Raw genomic sequence first — 14,427 nt, 5'->3', positions numbered from 1 at the left:
GGCTCTCCGGTGTTCAGCAGATTGAAGACTCTAGCTCTGTGCAATACAGCTTTCTCAGTGTGATCTTCCTCAGCGACACTTGACTTTTATTCTTGATCCCATCCCTTCATCTCTTCATCATCTCTGCCTTTAATTAACCTACTTGCTGATAAGTTGAACAACCTTGTTTCAGCCCGTCTCCCATTTTATCGTTCACTGTTATTTAACACCATTGTGCCTGTGTTTGTTCTATTTGAAACATAACTGTTTCCTTGTGTGCAAGTAACTTATATTCCTTATTTCAAATTTAGGAACTAGAATCAATCATCTTTAAACTTCCAGAGGTAAGCCATTCAGAGGGAACCATCGTGGTTATTTATAGCTTCTGAAGGCTCTGTCAGTGTGTCTGAGGGTTTGACATCCACAGATCCCTGCACAGTGATCCCTTAACATAGGAAATGTTGCCCGTGTACAGATACACTCTTCTCTTACATGACTCTAACCAGATACTTCATGATCCACTGTGTGGGTGTGCTATGATCTACTTAACTGAATATTCACTGACTATCCATGCCATTTTTGACACACCATTGTAATACACAATGATGGGGTTCATACTCCTATATGGGAATTGCTGTCCATGGTTTTGATAATGGCCATAAGACATGTGGCATGATACATGGCAGCAATAAGTCAGAAGTTCCTTATACTTTTTGTGCTCCAGATATACATTAATAAGTCGATTTCTAGAAAAAGTGTAGTGATGCATTCATATTTTAGAAATGTAGTAAAGTCTTGGGCTAAGATCACAGACTATGGAGTCCTGTTCTGTCCTCTGAGCCCTAAGTCATGTGTCCTTCACGTTTCACTTCTTCAAGTCTTCATTATTTATGCTTTTGGACAGGTTCTACCTTGATGATTTTATTCATACAAAAGCTCTTGTGCTCTCTGGCCACCTCGATTCCAGGGTCATTTTGAACTCTCTGTTGTTTCTGTCAGATCCCCCAGGCTCCCCACTTCCACTCAAGCCATATTTTTCATCCTTATAGATGGGAAAGTTCATATACCCAGAAATATCTTTATCTAGCAAACAGACTAAGTAAGGTTTGTTTTTCTCAGCAGCACCACCACCCCCCAGACTCCAGAGCTCTCCAGTCTCACTGAATGTACCCATTCCATTGCCTTCTATGATGTAAATTGTCCCTCACCTACAGGGGATTTATGGGAGAGATTAGCTAAGAGCTTCAGTTGCCTCAGAATGGAGATGACAAGCACACTGTTCTGTACTGAATCAGACTCCCACCGTTTGTCCAGTGCTGTGTGACCCTTCCTTGGCAAAACAAAGGGGTCCCAGACATTCTAGGGAATCTGGAGCTCCTAGCCCATAGGTCATACCCATGATGCTTCATCAACCTGGCTGCCTCCTCTTCCTGCTTGCTGGCATTGTCTTAATTCTGATGTTATCCCTAGGGAAAGGGAGAAAGCCATTCTGTTCTTTCAAGAGATAACGTTGATGGATGTGCTTGTTAATGTCTGACCTCCTCTGAACCAGGCTCTTCCATTCCAGGCGGTTAATCTTTCCAAGCCTTATCTGATAAGGACAGATGGTAACAGTACCTACCTCGTTGGGTTATTTGAAACGTATATAAAATAACTCAAGTGAAGGTGCTGGGAGGACTGACATACACTGAGCAGCCAATAAACGTTATCTTCATTTCCATCATGGAATATTTATTTTTTTAAGAGTCTAAAGCTATTCTTGATTTCTCTATAGTCTTTTTTTTTTTTTTTTTTTTTTTTGGAGATTTCTCAAATACTGCGGTCTGAGCATTGTCTACTTGGACACATATCTTTATTTCTGTCTCTAGTAGTCTGAGTTCTTCAAGGACAATGACAAGTTCATTTTTATATTCCCAATACTCTGCAGTCCTCATAGAGGAGGCATTAATAAATATCTGTGGGAAGAATACAGTGGCTGAATGATTTTTTTATGCTCGTTTTTGTTTTAGTCTGTTTTGTTTTGCATCTGGAATCCTTTTTCAATTTTTAAACAATTTAAGAAAAATGTAAGATTATAATACAATTATACTGTTTCCTCTTCACCCCTCCAAAACCTGCTATGTATACCCACTGTATGAACTAAGGGTTTCGCACCAGATGTATAAACTGACAACATGATACTCCAATGTATGGTTAAGCAGGTTTTATTGTAGACTAGAGGGAGAATACAGCCAGAAAGTACAGCCAGAGGAAGAGTCCAGAGCAGGGAGAGAAAGGAGGAGACTGAACAAGGCCAGCAGACTGAACTGGGCCAGGAGAGAGGGGGGGGAGGAAGGAGGGGAGGGGAAGGGAAGGGAAGGGAAGAGAAGAGAAGAGAAGAGAAGAGAAGAGAAGAGAAGAGAAGAGAAGAGAAGAGAAGAGAAGAGAAGAGAAGAGAAGAGAAGAGAAGAGAAGAGAAGAGAAGAGGGGCAAAGCAGAGCAGCATGGCAGATATAGCAGGGTTATGATATAGCAGGGTTACAATATAACAGGGTTATAAAGATAATGAGAATCTGGGGATAGAGAGGACCATGAGCTGGAGATGGTTAGTATAAAGGCAGGATGAGAAGAGCCAGGAGGCCAGCATGGACTCGGAAATGTGTAACAGGTACTTGTGGTATTCAGGGAGGCTGGAGGCCAGCATGTAGTTTGCTATGCTGATAGGCATCACAGATGTGAACTGGCTTTGTAAGTTCCCAAGGAATGCTAGCATTGGTCTAACTGCCAGAATTTGGACTTACCCTTCAAATTCATGGCTTCTTTTTCTTTAATTGGTGGTGGTGGTGGTGGTGGTGGTGGTGGTGGTGGTGGTGGTGGTATGTGTGTGTATGTGTGTGTGTGTGTGTCTTCCTAAACACTGAATACACCCTGCTCAGTCTGTATAATGTGACTTGTATGTATGTTTCCAGGGCTGACCATCTCATAAAGGATCATAGTTTGTGCTTTTCCCTCGACACTTTCAACATTCCTTAGCAGTCTATAGTTTGCTGTCTAAGATTGAGGCCCCCAAAGTTTAACCTCCTTCCATATTAACATACCTATTGATTTCATCCTTGTTCAACTCATGCTTAGGCTGGGATTCTTAAAAACCTATCCTATGTTCTATATTAAATGAAAGAGGAAAGTCAGATGGCATAACATCATATGGTTAAAAGGTGAAAGAATTGAAGAATAGGATGGCACACTGGTGTGGCTAGAAAATCCCAAACAATTTACCGATAACCTATTAAAATTAATCATTTTTAATTATTTAAATATTTAATTTTAATATTAATTAATTAATTGAAATATGTATACTGATGAATATAGGTTATACGCATATACATATATTCTATTTCTACATACCAATTACATTTGACCCTCTGTAGTTGTAAGCTCTGTGTCTGTTAACTCAAACAATTGCAGATTGAAAATATTCCAAAAAAATTGCATCTTGAGCTAAGGTAATGGAACATGCCTTTTCTCCCAGTGCTCAGAAGGCTGGGGCAGCAAGACCACAAATGGAAACCAGTCAGGACTATGCAGTAAGATCCTGCCTCAGAAACAATAACAAAGTCCAAATGTATCCGTACTGAACATAAACAGATTTTTTCCCATACCATTATTAATCCCCACAGCAGCCATTCACATAGCATTTCGTTGTAGTAGGTATGGTAAGCATCCCAGAGATGAGAGTGTGTATACAAGAAAATGTATATAGCATTGTATGCAGATATGATGCTGTTTTATGTAAAGGATTAGAATATTCATACATCTGTATTTCCCTAAAGATCCTAGAAATAATCTCCCATGGACACCAAAGAAAACCATAAAGCATTCGGAAATAAAATAACAGCACCATTTATAATAACATGACCTTTTGAAGCACCAGGGGTATTTTGGTAATTTCTTTACCTCAATCAGCCTGTATAAAAACACACCACCAGTCATTATATTTATAAGTGGTAGGTTTGGATTGGGCAGATCTATCACTATACTAATTTATTCCCCAGCTATGAGACTCCTGGATACTTGCAGCTTTTCTACACCATGAGGTTCTGCTCCATCTTCCTGCTTCCTCTTCCTCCATCTCTCCCTCTCCTTCTCCTCTCTGAGACCACCCATCCTACCTTTCCTTTCCACTGCCCAGTCATAAGCCTAAGCCTTTATTTGACCAGTCAGAATGGGAAGAAGGTTCAGTGGGATGGCCTGAGTACATGATCTACTTCTAGTCAGGGGCAGCCCCTCTTGAGAAAGCAGAATTAACATCAAAATACAGACAGCACCAGGGCAAACCCACAACATTTCCCCATTTTTGACCAGGCTCTTTTCTCTCAGATATAAATTGGGCACAATCCTCACAATTATGTAAATGATAAAATACAATATACGCTTAACACCCAGGCTTTCATTCTCAGATCCAAAGAGTTCCTGGGCAGGAAGCACGCAACCTTCTGGGAACATAAGGTGGAGTAGCTCAAACTCACCAACAGGGTGTAAATGTAACAAATTATGGAAGACTTGTACATATAAAACTTTTCTGAAAGAAATTTGAAAAGCTCTAAGTGGACTGAAGAATGCTTGTGGATGAAAAGGCTCAACTCTGGAGAGCTGGAGACAGAGGTTAGCAGAAAAGAGCACTTGCTACTCTTGTAGAAGACTGGGGTTTGGTACTTAGCTCTTACATCAGGTGGCTCAAAACAGCCTGTAAATCCAGCTGTAGGAGATCACATGCACATATGCACATAGACAGACAGACACAGACACACAGAAGTGGAAACACAAACACAATTAAAAATAACATAATTTTTTAAAGATCTCAACTCTATCAAGACAAGTTTTCTCCAAGTTGGCTAATAATTTAATACATCTCCCTCCCAAAAAAATATGATCAGTGTGCTCAGCACATGTGTAATTAATTAATTCTGAAACTTGTCTGGAAATGTTAGATATTGAAGAGATATAAAGCTAAGAGTTTACACTGCCCAATAAAATATGCTACCTTATTTAAGGCAGAAAGGTGAAAGGTTAAAAGAGTTATCTAGATCAATAGAATAAGATTGGAGAGTCCAGAGCAGATCTGAACAAACACAGACACTTAGTTAAAGAAAATGATGGTATGTCAGACCGTGATGGAGAGATTTTTTTTCCCTTTAAAATGATGTTGTCCGGTTTTAAAGTTACAACTCCTGATTCATATGCTGCACAAAAGTTAGACTATGGGTTTATCTGTGAAGGTTAAAGCAGCAAAGAGTCTGTGAGGGAAACAGGAGACTATCTCCATGAGCAAGAAGTGGGATAAATTCAAATAAGACACTGAAACCATAAATTAAAACTTGCTATATTCATCAATGTTGTGTGATAGACCTCTAAGTCAAAAGCAAGCAAGAGAGCGGAAGAGCAAGATACAGAATGAGGAAGGCTTTTATAATCTATATATCTGGCAGAGTAGCCATTATCCATCATATAGAACATGCTTTCTTCAATTTGATTTTTCAAGGTTAGACAGCCCAGTAGGACAAATACCCCTGAGGAGGTATTTTATGAAAGAGAAGACGAATGTAGATGACATGAGAAAGCCAAACAACTTCACTGCTGCCCATCAGTAGGGAAACCGAGAGACTTGTAGTCTAAATGAGAGTGCTTTTGAAAGTGGAAAGGCATTGATAATTATACCAGAAAAACACTTAAGTCTAGGTAAATGATACTCCTGGGCATCGGAGATGGTCCCAGTATTTTCACCATTAGATACCACCACACAGTTCCCAGAGCTGTTAACATGAGAACAAAACAAAGCAAGCAAAACCCAGACAGTACGGCGCGGCGATGGTGTAAAGCAGCTGAATGTTCACGCACTTGTAAACTGGTTTCAAAAAAAAAAAAAAAAAGAATCACTTCGGGAAGCCCTCTGGATCCATCCGCTAAAAACTGACTTGCTTGGAGTCCAGTGATTCTATCCGAGTCTCAGACACAAGAGGAGTTCGTTCACGCGAGGATGAAGTGTGCACAGGAATATTCCTAAGGACATTATTTGTGATTGCCCTGGAAACAAATCAGTGCTCCACCGGAGTGGAAGGGATTAGCAATGTGACATTCAGACAGGAGAACACGATGCCACTGTGTAACACAGCCAAAATGAATAGCACTCAAACATATAATGTTATGGAAAAGAAGTCGGCCACACAAGAGCATACATTGAGTGACTCACTTTATATCAGGTTTAAAGGAATCACCCTAGGTTTTGTTGGCTGAAGTCAGGGCACTCTTTGGGGGAGAGGAAAGGACCATGAAGTGTCTATGGCTTCCTGTCTCTTGATTACAGTGCACTTCTTACAAACCCAACAGACCCTATTCTAACGTTCTTAACTCTAATTTAAAAATCAGTAGCTCTCAACTCCTAATGAATATTCAAGATATCTCCCCATCATTGCTATCTTACTGCCCCAGCCCGAGTGATAAGATGACACACTGGCCTTTCTCACTGGAAGCAAAGATCATTTTTACTCACCAGGGCCATGCCAGCCGCAGTAGCTCCTCTGGCCACTCAAGTATGAGGCTTGTTCTCTGATGTGTCATGGTGGTGGATGGCTGACTTCTGTTAGAGCTCAGGAGTCTTCTGAATCCTCCTGTTTATGCTTTCTTTCTCAATTTCTGGTTTTAAGTGTTTGTTAAGGGATTTTACAATATCTGTAGCAACTTAGCAAAAGTAAATGCGTGTAGTATTGAGCTGGAGAGCCTTTGGGCTCAAAAGTTAAGAGCACTGCTTTTTCAGAGAACCCAAGTTCAGTTCCCAGCACCCACGTCAGGTGCCTGTAACTCCAGCTCGGGGATGTGACACCCTGGCCTCCATGAACACCCACCTTCACATGCACAGTCCCACAGCCCACACAGAGTCATGCACGTAATTTAAAGTAATAAATTAGTAGTATCTAATAAATAAAAGTAGTAAGTAATAAGTAAGTAGCATCTAAAGTTAATGTGCATATGACACACTTCCTTGTAGGTTCAAACATTCTCACCAATGGGTGTGCCCAGTCAAAGTTAAACACCAACTATTGGCTTGGTTAAAATGCTTTAATTACCCTGAATCCACTGCAGAATTCTTTTCTGGTGCCATAATTGTGACCCACTTCTCTGTGGCTGCAGGGATTAGGGGTAGTCGGACTGGCTATTTTGTCTGACTTGCGCTGGGTTTGAATTTGTTTTTTCTTGTGTTGTTCATGTGACATAAGAAAAGAAGAGCGAGTGAGTGTTTTTATGCAAAGACTAGATTGCAATGGAAGCTGCGGCATCTGCTATAGACAGCTAAGGTGAGAAGATAGGGAGATCAAGGCTGGACTGGGTAACAGGATCAGATCCTGTCTCCAAAAATAATGTTAGAGTACAGCATATAGAAATAATTTTTCAATGAGTGGTTAGTATCTGATGATAATTCACTTCCTTTGTTCTTTCCTAGGCTGACCAGATATCTGGTTTTCATATAAGATCTGTTCTCTGTGTCCCCATTTGGAACAGCAACCACCAAATAATTGGTAAGAAGTGGCCCACATGACTCTAATTGTGAAGCAACCAGCACCTTTCTATAGAACAGAAATCAGGCCCATATATTTTTATGTATTCCCCTGTGTGTGTGTGTGTGTGTGTGTGTGTGTGTGTGTGTGTGTGTGTGTGTGTGTGTGTTGCCTTTGATCTCTGGTTAGCCTGCAGCTCATAACACTCTTCCTTCCTCTGCCTCCCAAATACTAGAAGTTACAGGAACGTATCACCAGACCCAGTCCAAGTTATGTCTCCATACTGCTCTACAATGCCATAGCACAGACTACTAATGAACGGGCATTAATTAGAACAAAGACAAATATAGACTCAAAGCACTAGTAAGTCCTGAAGGTAGAAGAGTCTTAGGAGCTACCCATTAAACTTTGTTATTTGACATTGTTGACGTTAAAGAATAGCAATGGACATGGAAGAGAAAAGGGGAGGGAAGAAGGGATGGAGGAAGGGAAGGAGGGAGAGAAAGAGGGGGGACAGAGGCAGAGAGATTGAAACAGTCACAAAGTTACAGTTATTAAATGGATCAAGATTAACCTTGGGGAGCCCTCCCTTTCCTATGGTGTCTGCATCCATGCCTGTTTACACATCATGTGGGTACAAAGATGCTGGACACATCTGAACACACATCTTTGCCGGCATGCCTCTGCACTGTCCCCACAATAAAGAGACCAGAGGCAAAAGCAGCTTCTGAGACTTCCCTCTGTACCTGCCATTTCCCATTACTTCAAAAAATAGGGGACCCTGATCCTCAAAAAAACCAAAAACCCTAACTCAACACAACAAGACCAAAAAAAAAAAAAAAAATCAGTCAGGAAAAGAGCATTCAATACAGACTCTAAGGCGAAGAAAGAGCTTAAGCAATCATGAAGGAGAGAGATTTACTTAAAACCACAGTGAAAATGTAGGGCTTAGAATAAGGTGATGGATATATATTCTTGCTTCTCTCTGTGTAACCAATGACTTAGTACCCTGTGAGTGTCATCAAGACCTGTTTTTGTTTGTTTTGTTTTGTTTTCTTGTTTTTGAGCCTTTTGTGTCCCAGGCTAGGACAAACAGAATATGTCTCTCTAACTTGACCTATGGGTCTTCTTGGCTCGATGACCTGAGTGCTGAGCTGGCAGCTGTGCCCCGTCACAGTCAACTCAGTGGTGCCTCCTGCTCACTGGGCAAACGCTGTACCAACCGAGTCTGCCTGCGGCCCACATCCTACAGTTTCAAAGGATTTTTCTCTCATTGTACTGCTCAACTTGCACAAATATAGTAATATGTTATTAAGCACCAAGGATATTCTAGGCTCTTAGGATCCGAGCCTGAGTACAAATTGGAAAAAAATTATATATAAAGTCTTAAATATATCTATATTTAAAGGGGAGAAAATGTCGATAGGAAACAATTGTATGTTGATTGAAAGGAAGTCTCATATACAATCCTGCCTTTCAATCCTGATGATAAACATCTCCTGTTACTTTGAAATTAGTGCTGTAATTTTCCTGTTATGCTAAAGACTTTTCATTTATTTATATGCTGTTGACAACACAACAAGTTGACTCGCCAGTGGAAAGTTAGGTACATTTTAAGAGGCCCAGGATCACTTTAGAATCATAGCTTATATTTTTCCTTTGTTTCTACTAAATAGGGCTTTCAGGATAGAATTGTTCTAGTTAGACTGATGTGTTTTGGAAGTCATGTGTCCACACATCTGGTATACTTCTGGGAATGTGTTTGAGGAGGGGAGACCTGCAAACTCTGAGTCTGTTAGAGGTGTGTGAGCCATTGGGGGCAGGTAACAGAACTAACTCTGCTTTGACATGCCTGTGGCCTATAAAATCATGCCATATGTCTTAAGTGTGCATAATGAAACTCTAAAACCCACTTCACGTCTTCATAATCCTCTGGTATAGTTTACATTTTAATTCTCTTTGTATTGACAAAGATTTTCATCACTAAAACAGTCCATTTACTCAGACACACAGCTAACACTAGAACTGGAATTTGAACTAAGGTTTTCTAAAGCCAGAGCCTAGGTTCTTAATCACCATGCCACACTGACTGTCCCAAACACCAAGGAGGAAGAGGATGTGTGTGTGTGTGTGTGTGTGTGTGTGTATGTGTGTGTATGTATATCCATATATATGTGTGTGTGTATCCATATATATGTGTGTGTGTGTATATCCATATATATGTGTGTGTGTATCCATATATATATGTGTGTGTATCCATATATATGTGTGTGTGTGTGTGTGTGTGTGTGTGTGTGTGTGTATCCAATGATCATATATAAAACTGCGATTGCATCAGAGATTAAACTGAGTGTGCTAAGCCACCCACAGAATCAACTATGGCACACTCTGTCACAGGGACAGGATGCCAGTACTGACAATGACCACTGTCCCCACCTTCCCTCAACAGGGGTGGCTCAAGTGTTGAACAGACTCGACGGAAAACCTTTTGATGATGCAGACCAAAGGCTTTTTGAGGTGAGCAAAGGCATTTAAAGGCCAAGAGCCAGAACTGAATCACTGACAGTTCCCTTGCCCACGTGTGTTGGGGTAAACACTAATCATTTTAACAGAGTTAAATGGTGCACCAGACTCAGAGGAAAGTCTAAGGACTATAACTACACAGGCAAGATTTGATTGTGTTTTCACCCATTGGGTTAGTTTGTGACCTTTTATCTTAGTTTTATTTTAGAATTCCATTCTATACCCTCCAGTTCAGCCCAGTATTAACCATCCTGGTGTTCACACACGTTCAGTCATGGAACCCTTAGCCAGGTCTGTCTTCCTTGTCTGCCTTCAGTTCACAAGCTTCTGTTCCCGTTGTCTCCAGCAGAAGAGCTTGGCTTTCCTGTGCTTTTCATGGACTGTGCCAGGACCCAACAAAAACTATTATTGTCATTGCAGCTTTCTCCGCAGCTGGCTCTAAGTCAGTCTGCTTGACTTTAGCCCCAACCTTGTGGTTTCTCTTACTTAGTTTCTTGGCCAAAATATTTTATAGCCTTGCTATTGAAAGGGGCTGCTTTTCGTTTAAAAAAAAAAGCAGAATAATAGTAAAAACAGTCTACTGCCCAAATAAATTAAAGGCACATTGAAACACATTGTACGCTTTCAAATGTATGAAGATATTTTTTCACAATATCATTAAAATAATGATTTCTTTTCTCATGTGTAGTGTGAGCTATAAAGTCCTTACATGACAATAGTAATTAAGAATTTTAATGCACGTGTCCCTGAGGCCCACCTCTAAGCACAATAAAATTATATTTTTGGAACTGTCTCTGGTGACTGCCTGCTTTCATATTAGATCTTGACTGTGAGTTATTACGGTTTTTAATTAACAGGCTTTCTGTGTCCTAGGCCTTTGTCATCTTTTGTGGCCTTGGTATTAACAACACAATTATGTACGATCAAGTGAAGAAGTCCTGGGCCAAGCAGTCTGTGGCCCTTGATGTAAGTACAGTATCCTGTCAGCATCCTATGCTGAAAGGCCTTGATTTTATGAGGTGAAAAGTTGTCCTGCTCATGGGACTTGATTTTTTAAATGCTTCTTTTTTATGGTTAAGATGGTTGCTTATTACTTGTCTTTCTTCTTGCATGACTTATAATAAATACATTAGAATTCCGAATGCTCAGAATCTTTTAGAGCACTGGTCCTCAACCTTCCTAACAATGTGGCCTTTAATACAGCTTCTCGTGTGGTGATTTTAAAGGGCTCTCGTCACTGGGTCTCAATTCTTTTATAGTCTTGGGTTTACTTGGGCAACAAATGGAGACCCTCTCTTGAAAACTATATAGTGTTGCCTGTAATGGCAGGGAACTGGGGGATTCTTGGGAGCTCAGCCAGGCACTTCCTATCATTAGATACAGACTTTTATACTTGATTTCTTAAATAGAGAGAAGTCAGTATATTTTGTCACTGCTGTTATTGCAGCACTTGGGAGGCAGAGGCAGGGGGATGTGTTTGAGGGCATCCTGGGCTACATAACTAGACCATGTACCCAGCAAACAACTGAAAACAATTGTCAGGACTTAAAATAGAGTATGAACTAGAGTGTGTGTGTGTGTGTGTGTGTGTGTGTGTGTGTGTGTGTGTGAGTGTGTGTGTGAGTGTGTGTGTGTGTGTGTGTGTGTGTGTGTGTGTGTGTGTGTTTCTGTAAATGTACAACCTTTCTTTCGTATCACACAGGGGACCCTGGCTCTGAGGATATGTTGCCCAGATCCACTTCCTCCATACATACATTTATACATGCTTCCTACCAAGAAATATATTCTGATCCTTGCATGTCCCCCAGACCCACGAATTTCTAAAGAAATATTCTTTCCTATAAGTCTCAGGGGCTGATTTTGACTCAAGACCTATTTTTCTCAGCATCTTTGCTATAGATGATACTTAATATTTTCTCCCAGCTGGGAGAAAAAAAACTGAGAGGACAATTGCAGATTTAAAAGACACAAAATTATTGTTCTCTAATCTGTCTGCACACTTATTTTCTTCCTGTTTAGATCATAAATTCTGAGTTTCATAATTCATTCAGTTTCATAATTTATTTGTAGTGCCTGGCAGGGTCCTTTGCACAAAGGGAAGTCTGTGGAATAAGTCTGAGGTGGAGGGATGAGGAAAAGAAAGATGGTAGACAGAAAACATTGAGGTAAGGGACTTGGGGTAGTTCTCCTGAGAAAGAATTGCTTTGTTTCTATGAACCATGTTTATAGTAAAGACTAAAGACAGTACCTTTAATCAATAGGTGAAGCTGATAGCTAAGAATCACTACTAAACTAGACATGGTGGTATGTGCCTTTAATCCCAGAATTCAGGAGACCCAGCAAGAGGATTTCTGTGAAACTGAAGCCAGCCTGATCCAGAGTGTGGCTCCCAAGAACCCACATGGGAATCAGACAGCTAGCTGGGTGGATTTGCCAGCTGCCTGTAATTCTATGCCCCTCCCCCATGCATAGATGGAGCCTCCCTTGGGCAACACTGCCCGCTAGCCCAGCCTGACCTGGTGATCACCGGGTTCTTTGGGCCTCCATGTGCATGCAAGTACACACACACACACACACACACACACAACTGTACCCACACAACTCAACATGCATGCATAGCACACACACTAATCACTACTAGAGTGGGAAGGTCTGTTTGTCAAACTGCCTTCATATTGTGACTCTGTTGTGAGAATTAAGTGAAATAATACCTGTGAGGGTTTTATTGAGCAGCCAGTAACACTTATAACAACCGTCACCACTGCGCTCTGATATGCAGTAGTATGCTCAGTACCGAGATGCAACTGGGAGGAGGGACAAAGGTCATGAATTTGAAACAGCAGCTGTGGAGGGTGTTTCCTTAACTCTCACCAAACTCTGTGTCTCCAGTCTCCTCACTCATTGCTCTTTACTGCTTGCAGCTATCCACAGACAAATGAACAACAAAGCAGCTGGCCCAACTAAGCACATTCCATCTATTAGCCCCAACTGGATCCCATTGTGGTGGAGCACCGTTAATCCACAGGGAAAACAACCCATGCACTGCTGTGTTCTCGATCCCCAGCACCTCCTGGTGCATAGGCTCCCTGTTAAATGACTGGAGTGACGGGTTAGAGCATGAAGGGCCAGTTGTCCCCAGAAGAGAGAGTCTTATGGCCATTCTCTCCTAAACCCCACAGCTCCAAGGCCATCCCTAGGCACAGTCTCTGAATATGATGACTTATCATCTGTGGTCCCAGAAAACACCTTCATGTTGGTGCCACTCAGGGGCCTTCTGTCCTTAAAAGTTATGACTGACACTGCCAACAGTTCCAGATCAACTCAGATTGTGACAATCTCACCCTTTCAAGAAGTGGACTTCCGCTGTTGATTTGTTCATTCTGTGGCCTTTTGTCACGCCAGTCACAAGCAGCGTTCCCTGTTATGTCCTGGTATTGCCACCTTGGTGACCCTCCAACCTTCATGTCACTGGGAGTCAAATCTTGGTGATTGTGACTGGGTGGCCTCACCCTATGTCCTGGCTAAGGATCCATTACAAGAGTTCTTTAGCACTTACAAAAACAAAATATCATCTGCTGAGAGCTACTAAAGCCAAACTCAGGTGTGGCATTTTCCTGTACTATGATGTATTAACTTCTGAGTGGATATACATTAAATTTATGTAATTATAAATAATACACATGAATATAAACATGCAATACCTTTGTAAATATTTTTATTAAAATATGCATGTGTGTTTATATTATTTATAAGAAACTTAGTTCCATAAAGGATATGAGTGACTTTATAATACTATAAATGATCTAGCAAAAAAATTAAACAGTAAAATAATAATAACAGCCAAGAGATAGTGAGAAAGCCAGAGGGGACAGAACCAAATATAGAGTTGTTCTTACAGTTGCAATCCTCCTGCCTTAGGGCTTGAGCTGGCTCTTCCTCATTTTCCATTGCAGGCAAGGAAAGATTTCCCACTCGGCCTGGCTAGCCTCAGTTTTTACATATTCCTTTTGGTCTTGATTCTACTTTACTTTTCCCACGGAGGTAGTCTTTAAAGGCAGTGCTGTTGCTCCCTTGCCTCTTATTTCTCATCAGCAGCAAGAGTAACAACAGGAAGGAAGCCATCTCTCCACTGCTCTAGGAGCCTTCCAGGAAATGAACACACGTGGTTCTGGGCCTGGGCAGCTCACAGGAGTGTACCTCTCCTGGAGTTGAGGAGACACCAGAGAGACAGCACAGAGCTGGTCCATCTTTTAAGCATCCTTTCCCCCAAGGGGAAAAAAATAAGATAAAATACTGTATCTCTGACAGTAAGTGTTTTCCCTGTCAGTCCTTATCAGTCTTTGTAAGTGGGGTGGGAACAACCTCTGATTCACCTAGAGCTCCCGAAGGGCTGACC

At 41.2% G+C, this 14,427-nt stretch overlaps 1 protein-coding gene across 3 annotated transcripts in view; it reads left to right on the top strand.

Moving 5' to 3' along the window:
• Positions 1 to 14,427, top strand: part of Pde11a (phosphodiesterase 11A) — a 353,338-nt gene that overhangs the window by 191,782 nt on the left and 147,129 nt on the right. For 2 of the 3 annotated variants that reach the window (NM_001081033.3, XM_006499453.2), the window contains exons 7-9: positions 7,454 to 7,529; positions 9,958 to 10,025; positions 10,905 to 10,997. In NM_001081033.3, coding sequence (NP_001074502.1) covers positions 7,454 to 7,529; positions 9,958 to 10,025; positions 10,905 to 10,997 — 237 coding nt within the window. The remainder of the gene's footprint in view (positions 1 to 7,453; positions 7,530 to 9,957; positions 10,026 to 10,904; positions 10,998 to 14,427) is intronic. The other variant, XM_006499454.2, reaches the window with a different exon arrangement.

Source organism: Mus musculus, chromosome 2, assembly GCF_000001635.26.
Source record: "Mus musculus strain C57BL/6J chromosome 2, GRCm38.p6 C57BL/6J".
NCBI classification, from domain to species: Eukaryota; Metazoa; Chordata; class Mammalia; order Rodentia; family Muridae; genus Mus; species Mus musculus.
This window is presented reverse-complemented; position numbering and strand designations above follow the sequence as displayed.